Raw genomic sequence first — 14,447 nt, forward strand, 5'->3', positions numbered from 1 at the left:
GGCTCAAGGTTAGCTCATCAGTCTGACCATCAGTCCCTCCGGCGAGCTGGTTCTGTCAGTAGCAACTCCTAGAGACACTTCCTTTTTCTGCTCCAAGATCCTTTCGGAACAAGCCTGCTCCAGGAACTGACCTGGAGCCGTTTCCCTCAAAGCGACTGCTTTCCCTCAGAGCAATGCCCTTCCTTTCTCCAGGCAGAGCAAGTGAACACAGACCCGATCATATCTTCCCAACCCATGACTTGAGGTTCATCTTGTACAGCTATGAGCTATGCGCACAACTGTTTCTACTCCCACTGGGATTCCCACGAATTTGGAAATCAAACAACTGAATGAGATCCATAGACTCCCCTCTTTCCTCCTCTGAAGTTACAAGCTCCTTTCTCAGGTACTTGAGAAGGAAGAAAGGCAGACAGTCTCTCGTTATTCCCCAGTATTATGTAGGATGCAATTTGCCCCGTCTTCTTTCTGAGGGTACTTTTTATCGGTAGGAAAATTTGGTTTTCAAAGCAATTCTGGGAGAGACCTCTGCCCAAACACCACCACAGGATGGATGAGCTCAGAATACAGTCTTAGTAAAATACATTCTGCAGTCTCAAATGGCATTAGATAATTAGATGGTCTATAAAAAGGGAAGATAGAAGAAGAATTGATGCATTCGAATTGTGCTGGTGAAGATTATTGAAAATACCATGGACTGCCAGAAGAACAAACAAATCAGTTTTAGAAGAAATACAACCAGAATGTTCCCTAGAGGTGAAGACAACTAGGCTTAGACTCTCATACTTTGGGCACGTCGTCAGGAAAGACCGATCGCTTGAAAGGACATCATGTTCAGTAAAGTTGAGGGCCAGCGGAAAAGAGGAAGACCTTCAATGTGATGGATTGATACAGTTACAGCAACAATGGATGCAAACATTGGAACAGCCAGGCACTTGGCGCAAGACTGAACAGGATCTCTTTCTGTTATACATAGGGTCACCATGAGTCGTGAATGACTCAACGGCAACTAACAACAACAACGATATTTCAGGCTGCCTACCTGGAGGGAAAGCTCCTCCTCAAAACCATTGTCCTTCACTGTTACTCTTCCATCTCTTAAACTGGAGATTCCGATAAATCCCTCCAGAACAAGAATGAGTAGGACACTAACCTCCTTGGGATTGTCTCCCTGAAGTCTGAATTTCCTGGGTGTTTTGCTCCGTGCATATTTGCACCCATTGAAATACATGCTCCAAGAGCAGCCAAAGGAGAAGGAAGCACCACAGGTGTTGGGATCCTTGCCTTGACATGCACAGGTTCGGCTGCAATGAATCCAAAGGGAGTGGTGAGTCATAGGCTATCAAGTCTATGGAAGGAATCCTAGGATGCCCTACCCAGAGTCAGCCCCACCCCAGTTAGAAGACCAGATGGCCCAGTCAGCACATGACAGCAGGATCAGAACCTTCAGCTACAAGACATCCTTACTTCCTAAGCAAATGACAGCCAGCTGCATTACAACTGGGACAATATAGGTATTGCTCATACTAAAGCTGTCAACACTATCAACCATGGTATCCTTATGGACTGGCTTCAGGGGACGGGAATGAATGGCACTTGCCACCCTAGTTTTCTTCCTCCAGGGACGGTTGTTGTTGATGTGGGGGAGAGGTCTTGCCCACAGTCTTTTCTTTGTGGGGTGCTGCAGAATTCAACTCTCCCCCCACTCCTGTTCAATATCTACATATAGCTGCTGGGTGAGGTCATCCAACACCATGGGGTGAGATATCATAAATAGGACAGTGATACCCAGGTTTATATCTCCATCCAAGTGATGCCATGTAGGTTCTGTCTCAGTGTCTAGAGGCTGTGAGGGTTTGGATGGGGCAGAACTAAACCTCAGCAAGAGTGAGTGGCTTTGAATTTTAGGGCCCCCTAATTTCAGGAATTCTCCATACAGGTAGTCCTCACTTAATGACCTTTCATTCAGCAATTGTTTGAAGTTACAATGGCACCGAACAAATGGTAGTTATGACCAGTCCTCGAAGTTTTGGCCATTGCCGTGCCCCCACAGTCATGTAATCAAAATTCAGGCGCTGGGCAACCAGCCCACATTTATGACCACAGCATGCACTTCAACTCCCCCCACCCGCTATCTCCCCCCAGCTCTGCCCCTTTTGCTGCCCTGCATGCCACCACTGCCTACCCCTGCCACCCGGCATTTGCTGTCGTCTTCCTCCAGCTGCTAGCCTTGGATCCAGGTGCTGGGCAAGGGCATGGCCACAGGATGTGCGCTGCAAATGCAGCAAGGAGGTGGAGCCTTGTCTGCTGGAGCAGGTGGCAGTGGGACAGAGCCGCGGAGGTTTTGCACAGTGCCAACAGCCACCACCTTCACCTGGGAAGCCACTGCCCATACCGCTGCCTTGCCTCCTCTGCCAGCCCTGTCCCCGGGCCACGCCCTCACCAAACACCTGGATCCCGGGCCAGCAGCAGGAGGAAGAAGACAGGAAAGGTCAGCAGGGGCAGTAGTGGTGGAGTGCAGGGCAGCAAAAAGGGCAGAGATGGGGGACAGATAGGTGGGTATGGGAACTGGTGGAGGCGAGCACAGCAGCGGCATTAGAGCCTCGTCTGCCAAAGGGAGCTTGCCAGGTCTGGCTGGGGAGGAAACAGCGGGATGGAGCCAGCAGTTTGCGGAGGGCAGCCCTCACCTAACCCCCACAACCAGGACTACCAGAACTGCTGTTGCTAAGTGGCACGGTCATGTGATGTTTCGCCTAACAACTGCTTTGCTTAGTGATGGAAATTCCGGTCCCAATTAGAGTAGTTAAGTGAGGACTGCATCTTGATTGGGGTAGGGTTGCCCTGCCCCAAACAGAACCAGTGCACAATTTGGGGGACTTCCTCGATTCATGTCCCCTGTTCGAGGAACAGCTAGCAGCTGTGACCAGGAGAGCCTTTGTGCGGCTTTGCATCAGGCACAACTGCGCCCGTTCTGGGGAGGCTCTGCTCGTGGTCACGCTTGTCTTAGTTACCTCCCAGATGGACATTGCAATGCACTCTACGTGGGCTGCCCTTGAAGAGCATCCAGAAGCTGCAGTCAGTGGAGGTGCAGTTAGGGGCACCTCTCGACCTGGGCATGTGACACCTCTGCTCCGCAAGCTGCATTGGCTGCCAGTGTGCTTCCGGGTTCAATTCAAGGGGATCGTACTGTAGTTCCCTCTAAACTCTCCACGGCATGGGACCAGGTTAATTGTGGGGCCTCTCCCCAATACCGTCTACCCATCCCATCATATCCAGGAGGGGAGAGGCATGTTACAGGTCCTGCCCATTGAAGAGCGCCACCAGGTGGGACCCAGGAAGAAATCAGAACAGACTGCCCCGACCCTGTGGGTCTTTCACAAGACCCCAAAGACATGGCTGCATTATCAGGTTTGGGGGCCAGAGTGTCTGTTGGAGCCCATGCGCCAGGTTTTCCTGAATGTTTTGTACTGCATTTGTACTAAGGACTGGGGGGTCTGCCAACCATCTATCTATTTTGTAGGTTTTGTTGTTCTTTTGCTGGTTTTTTTTATTGATAGTCACCCAGAGTCATTTGTCTGAGATGTAAGCCCATATAAACTGAATAAATAAATAAAGTGATGGAAGTTTCTTAGTGAGGTTGTATCTGTGGATGGTTCTAGTTTAATTAAGGAAGAATTACAGAATGCCAGTTGTCCCTGCAGTCACTATTATATTGTAGTTTAACAAGAAAGCTTTACTGCCTTTTTTAAAATATAAAATTGTAACAGTGAAAATTAAGTAGCATATATGGACTAGATTTATTGGGTGCTCCGTATAATCTATGTGTCAGAGCTCAGTTTAGGGCTGATCTGCACAACTGGGCTGCCCTGTGCAAGTTCAGACCGCTAACGGTGGGGATACACAATGCCACACCCCCTTCATCCCCCTCAGCCCACTAAGAAGGGAGCCGTCTTTTCCTGCTGCAGGTCAGCAGCCATGTCTTCTGGTTTGGGCTGGCTCAGGTGGAACAGACTGGTCCCTCTGCTGTCCTTCCTTTCACTGTAAGCCAGCCTCTCCACTCTAGCTGGCTTCTGTGTACTATGGCAGGAATACCCTACAGTTATATAATATTATATTTAAAAATCCCCTTCTCATCCCTAATGGGTGGTATTATATGTTTATATTATTTTATATTTTATATTTATATATAATTTTATTAAATTATATAATATAAATTATATATACTGTATGTATATATGTATATTTGTGTATGTGTGTGCGCGTGTGTGTGTGTATATATCTCAATCACACACACACACACACCCTATATAGGCCAACCACTGGGCTGCTGGCTGGGCAAAAGGCTGAAGCTTTTCTTTTTCAAAATGGGTTAGGTCAGCTTCATTTCCAGCCAGTGTCCACAGAGGAGTCAAGCAGCTTAAGGTTGCAATGCAGAAAAGTCCTTAGTCAGGGTTGGAGCTGACTTGAAATAAAAATAAATTACAATTAAACTCTTTATTATTTTTAAAGCTTTATGTTTACTTAATAGTATCTGTCTATGTATCAAGTGGGTTTTATTATTGCTTATTATTCTGTTTGAAATCTATGTTCTAACCCAGCATACGGGGTTGTACTTCATCTTTGAATGGGTTTACACTTATACAGTGTCCTCAGTCATCTTCTTTTAAGAAAAGAAAGGCAGTCAGGTGGAGACCAAGCAGGAAAAATAAAGAAATAAGGAAGCAGAAGGAATTCAATGGTAAAAAATTAGAATGTCTGATGCTATCAGATGGGGTTAAAGGAGGTCTCCACTCTGAAATGGCTTAAGCCACCAAGGCAGCTGCCTCACCCTAGGCTGGTTCCCACCTGCCCAACGCAAGCCCCCCTTTCACATGAAGCAGAGAAACCAGAGCACGATGGCATCTGAACGCTAACAGATTTATCGTGACGTAAGCAGAAGGTTCTCTTCTAGTGAATGTCTCTGTCCTGCAGGATGGTTGCTTTTGTTGCAACAGACATAATGTGGGAGCCGGAAGTAAACTGCTTGGCTTCCCAGTTCAAAGCGTACTTCAGGAGGGCAAGAACCATGCCAATGCAAAGCAGGGCTGCTGACACATCTGGCCAATGGCGGGAGCCACGTGAGAGCCTTCCCTTCTCTTTCCGCTCCAGCTTTCAGGGAGGGGTCAGAGGACTTACTCATCGTTCAGCCCACATCGCCGGGTGGTAGGGTTTCCAAATTTTGTGAGTGTGTCAGAGAGCTCCTGGTAGAGGGTGTCCCCCAGGGACCGAGGGATCCCCTCCCAAGCCAAGATCAAGATGATGATGACAGCATTCTGGCAGTGGTGGCCAGCACGGTGTCTCACCAGGCACAGCAGCTTCTCCTCCACGTTGTGCCTCCTGATGACCTGCAAGGCAAGCAAAGATGTTGGTTGGTTAAAGAAGGGCTCCTCTTCCGTCCTTTGGCGGCCTGGATTGGCTCCCTGGGCAAGGCAGCCTTGGCAACAAGACTCAGCCTCAGTTGGACAAAGGGTTGTTTCCCTAAGCCGTGGAATCCTGTGGGAAGCTCAAGCCTGTCTGGATGGGGCCTGCTCCCTCTCTGGAGGCCAGGCTGGCTGGGCAGACATGCCACACGCCAGGGGACTTGAAGGTAAGCACCTCTCCCGCCGCTGCTCTCTTGAGTGAGGTAAACCAGAGATCACCTATCGCTAAGCGTGGTGGCCCTATGAGCCATCCCAGCTGAGAGACACCCCCTCCTCCTCCACCATCTTCCCTATTTACTTGCAGGGCTCAGAGGCCGCTTCATTCAAAACCAACCAGCTTACACACTCTATTTACACAAATGCAATTAAAAAGACAGCACCTAATACACAAAAAACAACATTCCCCTCAACCCTCTAGGATACATTAAATTTCCCCCACTGACCCATTTTGCGATGGGGCAGCCGCGAGAACTCTTTCCTTCCTTCCCGGTATAGATCACCTTTTCAATTCGGATGGCTTTCCCCTTCTCGCCATACCTGGAGGAAAAAGGCACAGCATTAGCACGACAGACATCGATGGGGCTACGCAAGCAAGAGTCCATCTGGCCTTGTGGGTTCCTTCTCTTTTTTAAAATTTATTTTAAAAAGAAAAGAGAGAGAAAAAGAAAAATACATAGAAATTACAATACACAAACATTGCAGGGAAAAGTTTGCAGAATATAAAATAAAATTAGGAGGAAGTAGAAACCACTCCACTAGAAGAAGCATCTCACTTTTATCCTAATATATCAACTTGAATAAAATGTATACATAAAGATGGTTTCATGAAAGTTTAATCCTAAAGATGATGATGATCAGCAGAGAGCAATTAGGGTCCCTCCAGAGTGAGTGAAGGATTCCCTCCTGGGGGTGAGAGACAAGGGGGGAGAGTCTGAGAGCATTTGATTGTATAAAAGAGCACTCACCTCCTGAGTGAGAGGCAGGGTGAGCGAGGAGTGGATGAGTTGAGGGTTCTGAAGAGGGTTAAGAGGCGCCTAGAGCACCGGTGGAGGAAGTCGAGGACCGAATCCAACTGAACACAGGTTAGAGCTGCTATTAGGGCATACCTTGTGGCGATAAGAGTGGTGAAGTGCCAGTACTTCTCGTGTCCGCAGAATGCCACCCGACAGCCCTGTTTAAAATTAGTCGATCTCTTTTGGGGAAGGTGGGCCCAGTAAGCCACCTACAGGGCGATGCAGAGGAGTTTGCTGAGCATCTGCAGGATAAAATCGCTCGAATCCGCTCCAAGTTAGATTCTAAGCGTGAGGCATGGTCTGGGGAGATACCAGGGGAATGTACATACCCAATTATCTGGGAACAGTTTGATCCTGTTGGGCCTGAGGAAGTAGACAGAATCCTCCAGACTATAAATGACACCACTTGCCACCTAGATCCATGCCCCTCCTGGCTGGTAAAAGCAGCTCAGGAGGTGACATGTGGTTGAGTCCAGGCGATGGTCAATACCTCTTTGAGAGAGGGGGTGTTTCCGACTGCCTTCAAGGAGGCGTTAGTATACCCCCTCCTCAAGAAACTATCACTGGACCCTATTGTTCTGGACAATTTTCGTCCAGTCTCCCACCTCCCCTTTTTGGGGAAGGTGGTTGAGAAAGAGGTGGTGTTGCAGTTCCAGAGGGTTCTGGATGAAACGGATTATCTAGACCTATTTCAGTTGGGTTTCACGCCCAGATATGGGATGGAAACAACATTGGTCACACTTATGGATGACCTCTGGTGGGAGCGGGATGGAGACAGTGCATCCATCCTTGCTCTTCTTGACCTCTCAGAGGCTTTCGATACCATCGACCGTGGTATCCTTTTGGGGCAGCTCAGGGAGTTGGGGTAGGCGGCGTGGTCTTGCACTGGTTCACCTCCTTCCTCCAGGGCTGGTCCCAATCAGTGGTGATAGGGAGCAAGAGATCCGACCCTTGGCCCCTTCTTTGTGGGGTGCTGCAGGGTTCAGTTCTCTCTCTGCTCCTTTTCAACATCTACATGAAACCTCTGGGTGAGATCATCCGTCACTATGGGGTGAGGTATCATCAATATGCTGATGATACCCAATTATACATCTCTGTCCCGGGTGAGGTAAGTGATGTCATGACTGCCCTCTCTCGGTCCCTGGGGGCTGTGGGGGTCTGGATGGGGAACAACAGGCTTCAGCTGAACCCTGGTAAGACGGAGTGGCTGTGGGTTAATGGCTCTTCCGTATCCGGGACTTTGTCATCTTTGGCTCTGGATGGGGTTGCACTGCCCCAGACAGACCCAGTGTGTAATCTGGGGGTCCTCCTGGACTCACAGCTCCTGCTCGAAGAGCAGGTGGCAGCCATGGCCAGGAGGGCCTTTGTTCAACTTCATGTTGTGTGCCAGTTACACCCTTTCCTGAATCGAGAGGCCCTTCAAATGGTCACTCAAGCCCTGGTCATCTCCCATATAGACTACTGTAATGCACTCTACATGGGCTACCCTTGAAGAGTATCCGGAAGCTACAGCTTGTCCAGAATGCAGCCACGTGGGTTATTTTTGGTGCCCCTAGAAGGGTGCACATAACACCTTTACTACGCGAGCTGCACTGGATACCAGTCTGCTTCCGGGTCCAATTCAAGGTGTTGGTTATCACCTTTAAAGCCCTACATGGCATGGGGCCAGGTTACCTGAAGGATTACCTCTTCCCCGTTACATCAACCTGTCTCACCTGATCATGCAGAGAGGACATGCTGCGGACCCCGTCTACAAGAGAATTCCATTTGGCGGGGTTCAGGAAGCAGGCCTTCTCTGCAATAGCTCCCGCCCTGTGGAACACCCTGCCCCTGGAGGTGAGGTTGGCCCCATTGCTCCTGGCCTTCTGGGGGAACCTGAAGACTTGGCTCTGCTGTCTTGCTTGGGGCAGAGAAGGGAGCAGCTTGGGGATGGCTGGCACCCTAGAACTTAGATCTTGCTGCTTGGACTTCATTTTTATTCCTATTTTATAGTTATTTATTAACAGTATATTTTTATATATTGCATTTGTATTTTATATTTATTGTTTTTAGTCGATTACTTTTGTTGTAAACTGCCCAGAGTCCCTCTGATGAGAGGAGATGGGTGGTGGCAAATTTAACAAACAAATAAATAAATAAATGATCGATAGTCAAATGTGAATGTTTTGAAAGTGTTAATATTTGACTGTTATTAGAAGCAAGTTTTAGATTAGCAGAGAGTTTTTTATAATAAAAAATGAAAGGACGTAAGGCTCTAATTAACACCCAAGCCTGGAATGGGGCGGCAGGTTGGGATGAAACGAACGCCAGGCCTTTTTGTCATGTACTGATTCGGGCACTGATGTGTTATGCCCATAGACTGAACGGCCATTTTGTGCAATGAAGGCATTCAGCGGGGTTTCCCATTCAAAGCCCGAAGTATCCTGGCCACAGTTGCCATCCATACAGCCAGCTCAGTGCACTGTGCAGATCACTGCCGATCTTTGTGCTGCCATCAGTGGGCAGGGGCTGGGCAGCAACGTTTTGGTGGCCAGAAGCTACCCTTAACATGTTTTGAGAGTCCAAGCAGCCATGGTGCAAAGCAGGCGGGATCACATTTCCTCCTCCTCTATTAGGATGGAAAGCCAAGCCTCCGGCAGAGCCTTACAGAGCGTGGCGCTGCTGAATCCCAGGGCGGGCCCTGGCTGCAAGACAGGGGAGCAGAGCCTTGCTAGAAGGGATGCCAACTAGGAGCTCTTGCACAAGTGAACATCGGACTACTTCCTGAACTCCTAGCAGGTGAGCTGCTCTTGCCCAGCACTGGACCTGGGCCTGATCAGCTCGGAATAGTGGAGTGGGCGGAGGGGGGAGTGGCAAATCCAGCACCACACCAAGGCAGTGCTAGGTGTGCCTCTCTTAGGCATGCACTGGGATGCTACACATGCATGCAAAAGTGGCAGAGCATGAGCTGCAATGGCACAATGCTGCTTTCATCATTTTGACAGAAGTGCTGGATCTTGTGGAAGCCTCTGCTTGGCACTATTCTGCTCCTAGTCCTGGCTGGGTTCTGGTACTCACACAACCTGCTAAACACCCTTGCTTTGACCTGCTTACTTCTATTCATTATGGTAAGCAGGAAAAGGAATCTGGAGGATGGGGTAACAGGATACCTTCATCTCTGGGAGAGGAGCAAACAAGGAATAGGTGCCTTTCCCTACATGGTGAAGGTTGACCATCTCAGAAGGATCCTCTTCCGGTGGGAGCAGTTTGCAGCACCAGTCACCCATGCCTGAAGGCTCTTCCCCAGCCTCCATCTTGCCTGCATCTTAAGCAGCGCCCTTGATCTCAAGATCCAAGGATGACTCAGAGCCTGCATTTAGGAATGACTCAGCACGCTTTGGAGTCTATGAGTCCCGTCTGTTTCCATATGTACTTGCCCCTGCATTCCCTTTGTAGTACAAGCCTCAATGTCTCCTAAGATTCCTTAGTGGATCCCTACTGTAGCACATACTGAGATCAGATTAACCAGGCAGAAAGGGAGGGGGTTACTCATAGCCCCAGTACATGATTCTGCTTTAGAAGGTTGCCTGACAGTAGCTTGTACCTGGCTCATTCAAATAAGAGGACCATTGGGCTTTTTTGCATAAGACAGAACACCAAGGCAGGTGTTCTTTATATCCCCAGTTCCATATGGCGTAGACATCCGGGCAACAGAATATACAAGGAGTTGAGCATTTATTCAAAGTGAGCAGAATGCTGCTTGCCTGATTAAGAAGTCCATTCCACCTTTGAGTGGTGTGCTGTGAAAAGGAGTGGACTGGGCTTGGAGAAAAACTGACAATGACTTGGAAATGAAGTAGCAGGAACACAGGTGAGACATGATCGTATAATGCTGGAGTCCTTGAGTTCAAGATAAACTACAACTGAGCACAAACATGTATCTTAAAAACAGATATAATAAAGTCAGAGAAATAATTAGCAGGAAAAGCTAATGGGATGGAGCTTAAGGTGGATGGTAGTTCCTAAAGAAAGAGGTATTAAAAGCCCAGTTGCAAACATTCCAATGAGGAGGAAAAATGGACGACAGCAGATAATCCCAAAAACTCAAAACATAGGATACATGCTAAAAAGAATGGGCTACTTTAGATGCGTTCAAAATGAAAAGAAAAAGGATCAGTACACCAACTGCTCAGTGAAGATGGCAAATAAGTAACAAAGAAAAAGCAGAGCTACTAAAGAATGCCTTGGGAACCCAAGGTAAATGGAGAAATGCTTTGTGAGCATCTGGCAGCCATGAACAAGTTTAAGTCTCCAAGACTCTTGAAGGAACTTGCAGACACCATTTCAGAGTCCCTTGTTTAGATCTTTGAGAAATTAAGGAGAATGGGCATAGTGCCAGAGGACTGGAGAAAGGAAAATGCTCCTACTTCTTATTTTCAAAAGGAGGGGGTGGGGGGGAAAAGGACCTGGTCAGCTTGATGTCAACATCATACAGAATTTTGGAACAAATTATTAAACAGTTCATGAGTATTTAGAAAACAATGCATTTCTTAGCAGGAGCCAGCATGCGTTTATTAAGCATATTTTGTAACAAACCAATTTAGTTGACATGGGAAATGCAGTGTCACAGTGTACCTTGATTTCAGCAAAGCACAAAATCCTAGTACAAACAATGCCAAAAGTGGGGCTGGACTATGCTACCATTAGATGGATACAGAGCTGGTGGATGGACACAGTACACAATGAACGAACATTAGTGGTTCCACATCAAGCTAGGGGAAGTACTGAATGAAGGGCAGGGCCATCTTTATAACTGACTTGCAAGAGAGATTAGAAAATATTTCAAACCATCAGATTTGCAGATGACATAGAAAAGAGGGAGGTAGCAAATGCATTAGAGGAAAGTGGTAAGATTCAGGAGGATCTTGACAAGCTGGAACAATAGGCAGGATCTAGCAAGATAAATTTCAACAGGAACAAATGCAAAATCCTTCAGTGGAGTATGGAAAACCAAATTCATAACTATAGGATGTAGGGAGACGAAGTGGGCAGTAATATATACAAAAGGATGTGGCTGTCTTGGTGGATCACAAGCTGAACATGAGCCAATATGTTACGCAGCTGCTAAAAATGCAGATGCAGTCATAGGCTGCTGCTGCTGCTGCTTCTTCTTCTTCATCCATATAGTGTCAAGATCAAGAGAAGTCATAGTTCCTCCTTATTCTGCACAAAATAAATAAATAAATACTGGATTCATTTCTGGGCATCATCTTTTAGGAAGGGCATTGACAAACTAGAGTACACCCAGAGAAGATGATAAGGGGCCTAGAAGGAAAAATTCATTAACAACACTTGGAAGCTTTGGGCACATTGACCTTTAGAATCAAAGACTGTGGGGATACCCAATATCTGCCTTCAAGTATCTAGAGACTGGTCCTGAAGAAGACAGAACTGTTCACAAGACAGGACAAAATACAATGGGCTTAAATTACATCAGATCCAGACCTGTTCTCTCTTCGAACATGAAGTAATGGTTTTAAGTTGCAGGAAGAACAAATCCAAATGAACATCAGAAAAATCTTCCTAACCATATGAGCAGTTGAGAAGTAGAACCATTGATCCAGATGTGCTCAAGCAGAGGCTGGACAACCATCTGTCCAGGAGGCTTGAATCTGGATTCCTGCCTTGAGCAGAGGACTGGACTGAACTGGATGGCATAAGTGGCCCTTCTAATTCTAAGATTCTATTATTTGATTTTACATATATTCAAATTTTATTAGATTTATATTCCACCTTTTGTTCAGGAGTTCAGGATGGTGCACAAGGGATTCTTCCTTCCTTGCAACAATCCTGTCAAGTTGGTTGGGCTTGGACCTCCCCAGTGCCAGTCCAACACCCCCACCACTAGACCACACTGGTTCCATAGGTACTGATGGTTCTCTGGCCATGCAATCAAAGACACTTAATATAATTTCTCTCCTGTCATACTAAAATAACTGAGCATGCCACATGCAGCCCTGAGACCTCGCTGCACACCTCTGATGTCATCTAAGCAAGTTCCAAGGCAACTGCAGGACCTGACCTCGATTCCTTTTGTGCAGCCTCTACTCAGGGACTAACAGGTACATCAAGGGCTAAAGAAGGATGTAGCCTTCAGTTAATAGCCTTGAACAGGATGACAAGGAAATATTGCACTCCTGAAAGGCATGCAAACGATCAACAGATTGATCAGCTTCCCCTTGGAAGGCAATCCCCCGCCCTGGCCTTGTCCAAATGCCCAAGGTCTGGACAGGGAAGGAGGGCACACTAAACATGCTCAGGTCCAGAACTCAGGCAAGCCCTCACTGGGGAAAAAGATACAGGTAGTCCTCGGTTAACTCGTTTAGCAACTGTTTGAAGTTACAGCGGCGGTGAACAAATGGTGCGTAAGACCAGTCCTTGAAGTTCTGCCTGTCCCAGCACCTCTGCAGTCATGTGATCGCGATCCAGGCACTTGGCAACTGGCTTGCACTTAAAACGGTTGCAGTGTCCCATGTCACATGATCACCACTTGTGACCTTCCCTGCTGGCTTCTCATAAGCAAAGTCAACGGGAAACTCAGCAGGGAACGTCACAAGTCACTCTTGTAAGCCACACTCCCATGGTTTTTTCCCTCAAGAAGCTTGGCTACAGAATACAAGATCATGGGGATCTCGTACTCTGCAGTGCACAGGTGTGCACCTGCAGCACACACACACCCCGCCCACAGCAGTCAGCTGTGCAACCTCCCCCACCCACCACCCCTGGCCCTGCTGCACTCACACCTCAACAGCCACTCGTACACCCTCACACACCCTGCAGAGCCACCCCCAGCCCTGCCATGCTCATGCCTTGATGGCTACCCATGCACCCGGCAGCAGCCACCCCCCGCCTCGTGCACCAGCCACCCACACACCCTCACACACCTGGCAGCAGCCACTTACTGGCCCACCAGCCGGCTTGCGAGCTGCCTGAGACTTGCAATTTCCTGCTGGCTTCCCCATTGTCTTTGATTGTTGGAAGCTGGCAGGAATTTGTGAGGAGGTCTTCGCTTAACAACCCATGATCCTTGCTTCATGACAGCAAGGGGGAGTAGTGGCATTGCCATTGCTAAGTGATGCCGTTACGTGACCTTGTGTTTCATGACGGCATTGCTTAGTGATGGAAGTTCCAGTCCCAATTACCATCCTGACCCAAGGACTGCCTACATGCAACCCTGGATCCAGCAGAAAACCCTTTCTTTTCCACTGTGCAGTTGGAGCAGAATGGTTTATGGAAGCAAAAAGGTCCTCAGAAAGGGGATTCAGAAACATTCTTCTCCCTGACTTTTGCCATCCTTGGGCTTCTTGGGGACCTGTATTATTCTCCTCACTTGGAATGGGAGCAAGTGGAGGCAAATTCGGTTTCTTTCCCCTTGAGGAGGGCAGTGTCCACCTCTTGATCCCCTTTTATGAGGTCCTTGGCTGACTTGTAGATCCCTTTGCAAGCAAGCACTAGGCCCATCCCTTCTGAAGGCAGCCTGCCACATGAAGGGGCAGCCAGGAGGAAAGAGGGAGAAGAAAGTCCATGGGAAGCCTCAATGAACACAAAATTGCCCATCCCTGCTTTAGCCACAGGGAGTTTGCCACCAACTTAGCTGAAAGATGGGCCAATTTCACCCAAGACCTCACAGGGAAGATTGATATACTGATGGGGACTTTTCTTTCCAAATTCTTCATGATCCATGCGTGACTTACCGTTCCTCCATAAGTTCCCTGATGGATGCCACGGTTGGCCCAGACCCCAGGTGAGTGTAATATGGCCCCTCGTCTTTTTCAACTATTTGTTCTGTTGAAAAAGCAAAAGCAGGCCATTAGTTGATTTGCCTTCTCCGGCCAAGGAACGGAGATCGTTGACTGAAGGCAGGTCACACAAGGGACTTCTCCAATGCTGAACAAACAGCTGAAGCCAACTTCGCCAACAGATGCCCTTTACAAGCTGA

The 14,447-nt window shown here is 48.0% G+C and overlaps 2 protein-coding genes across 2 annotated transcripts in view; both read right to left on the bottom strand.

Moving 5' to 3' along the window:
• DGUOK (deoxyguanosine kinase) overlaps positions 1–14,447 on the bottom strand; it is a 149,230-nt gene that overhangs the window by 40,096 nt on the left and 94,687 nt on the right. The gene's annotated exons all lie outside the window — the stretch shown is intronic.
• Positions 1–14,447, bottom strand: part of TET3 (tet methylcytosine dioxygenase 3) — an 88,522-nt gene that overhangs the window by 16,690 nt on the left and 57,385 nt on the right. The window contains exons 3-6 of the mRNA XM_063311304.1: positions 14,203–14,293; positions 5,900–5,993; positions 5,173–5,381; positions 1,151–1,301 (exon numbers count right to left, since the gene is read on the bottom strand). Coding sequence (XP_063167374.1) covers positions 1,151–1,301; positions 5,173–5,381; positions 5,900–5,993; positions 14,203–14,293 — 545 coding nt within the window. The remainder of the gene's footprint in view (positions 1–1,150; positions 1,302–5,172; positions 5,382–5,899; positions 5,994–14,202; positions 14,294–14,447) is intronic.

Source organism: Candoia aspera, chromosome 9 (genome assembly GCF_035149785.1).
Source record: "Candoia aspera isolate rCanAsp1 chromosome 9, rCanAsp1.hap2, whole genome shotgun sequence".
In the NCBI taxonomy this organism is placed as follows: Eukaryota; Metazoa; Chordata; class Lepidosauria; order Squamata; family Boidae; genus Candoia; species Candoia aspera.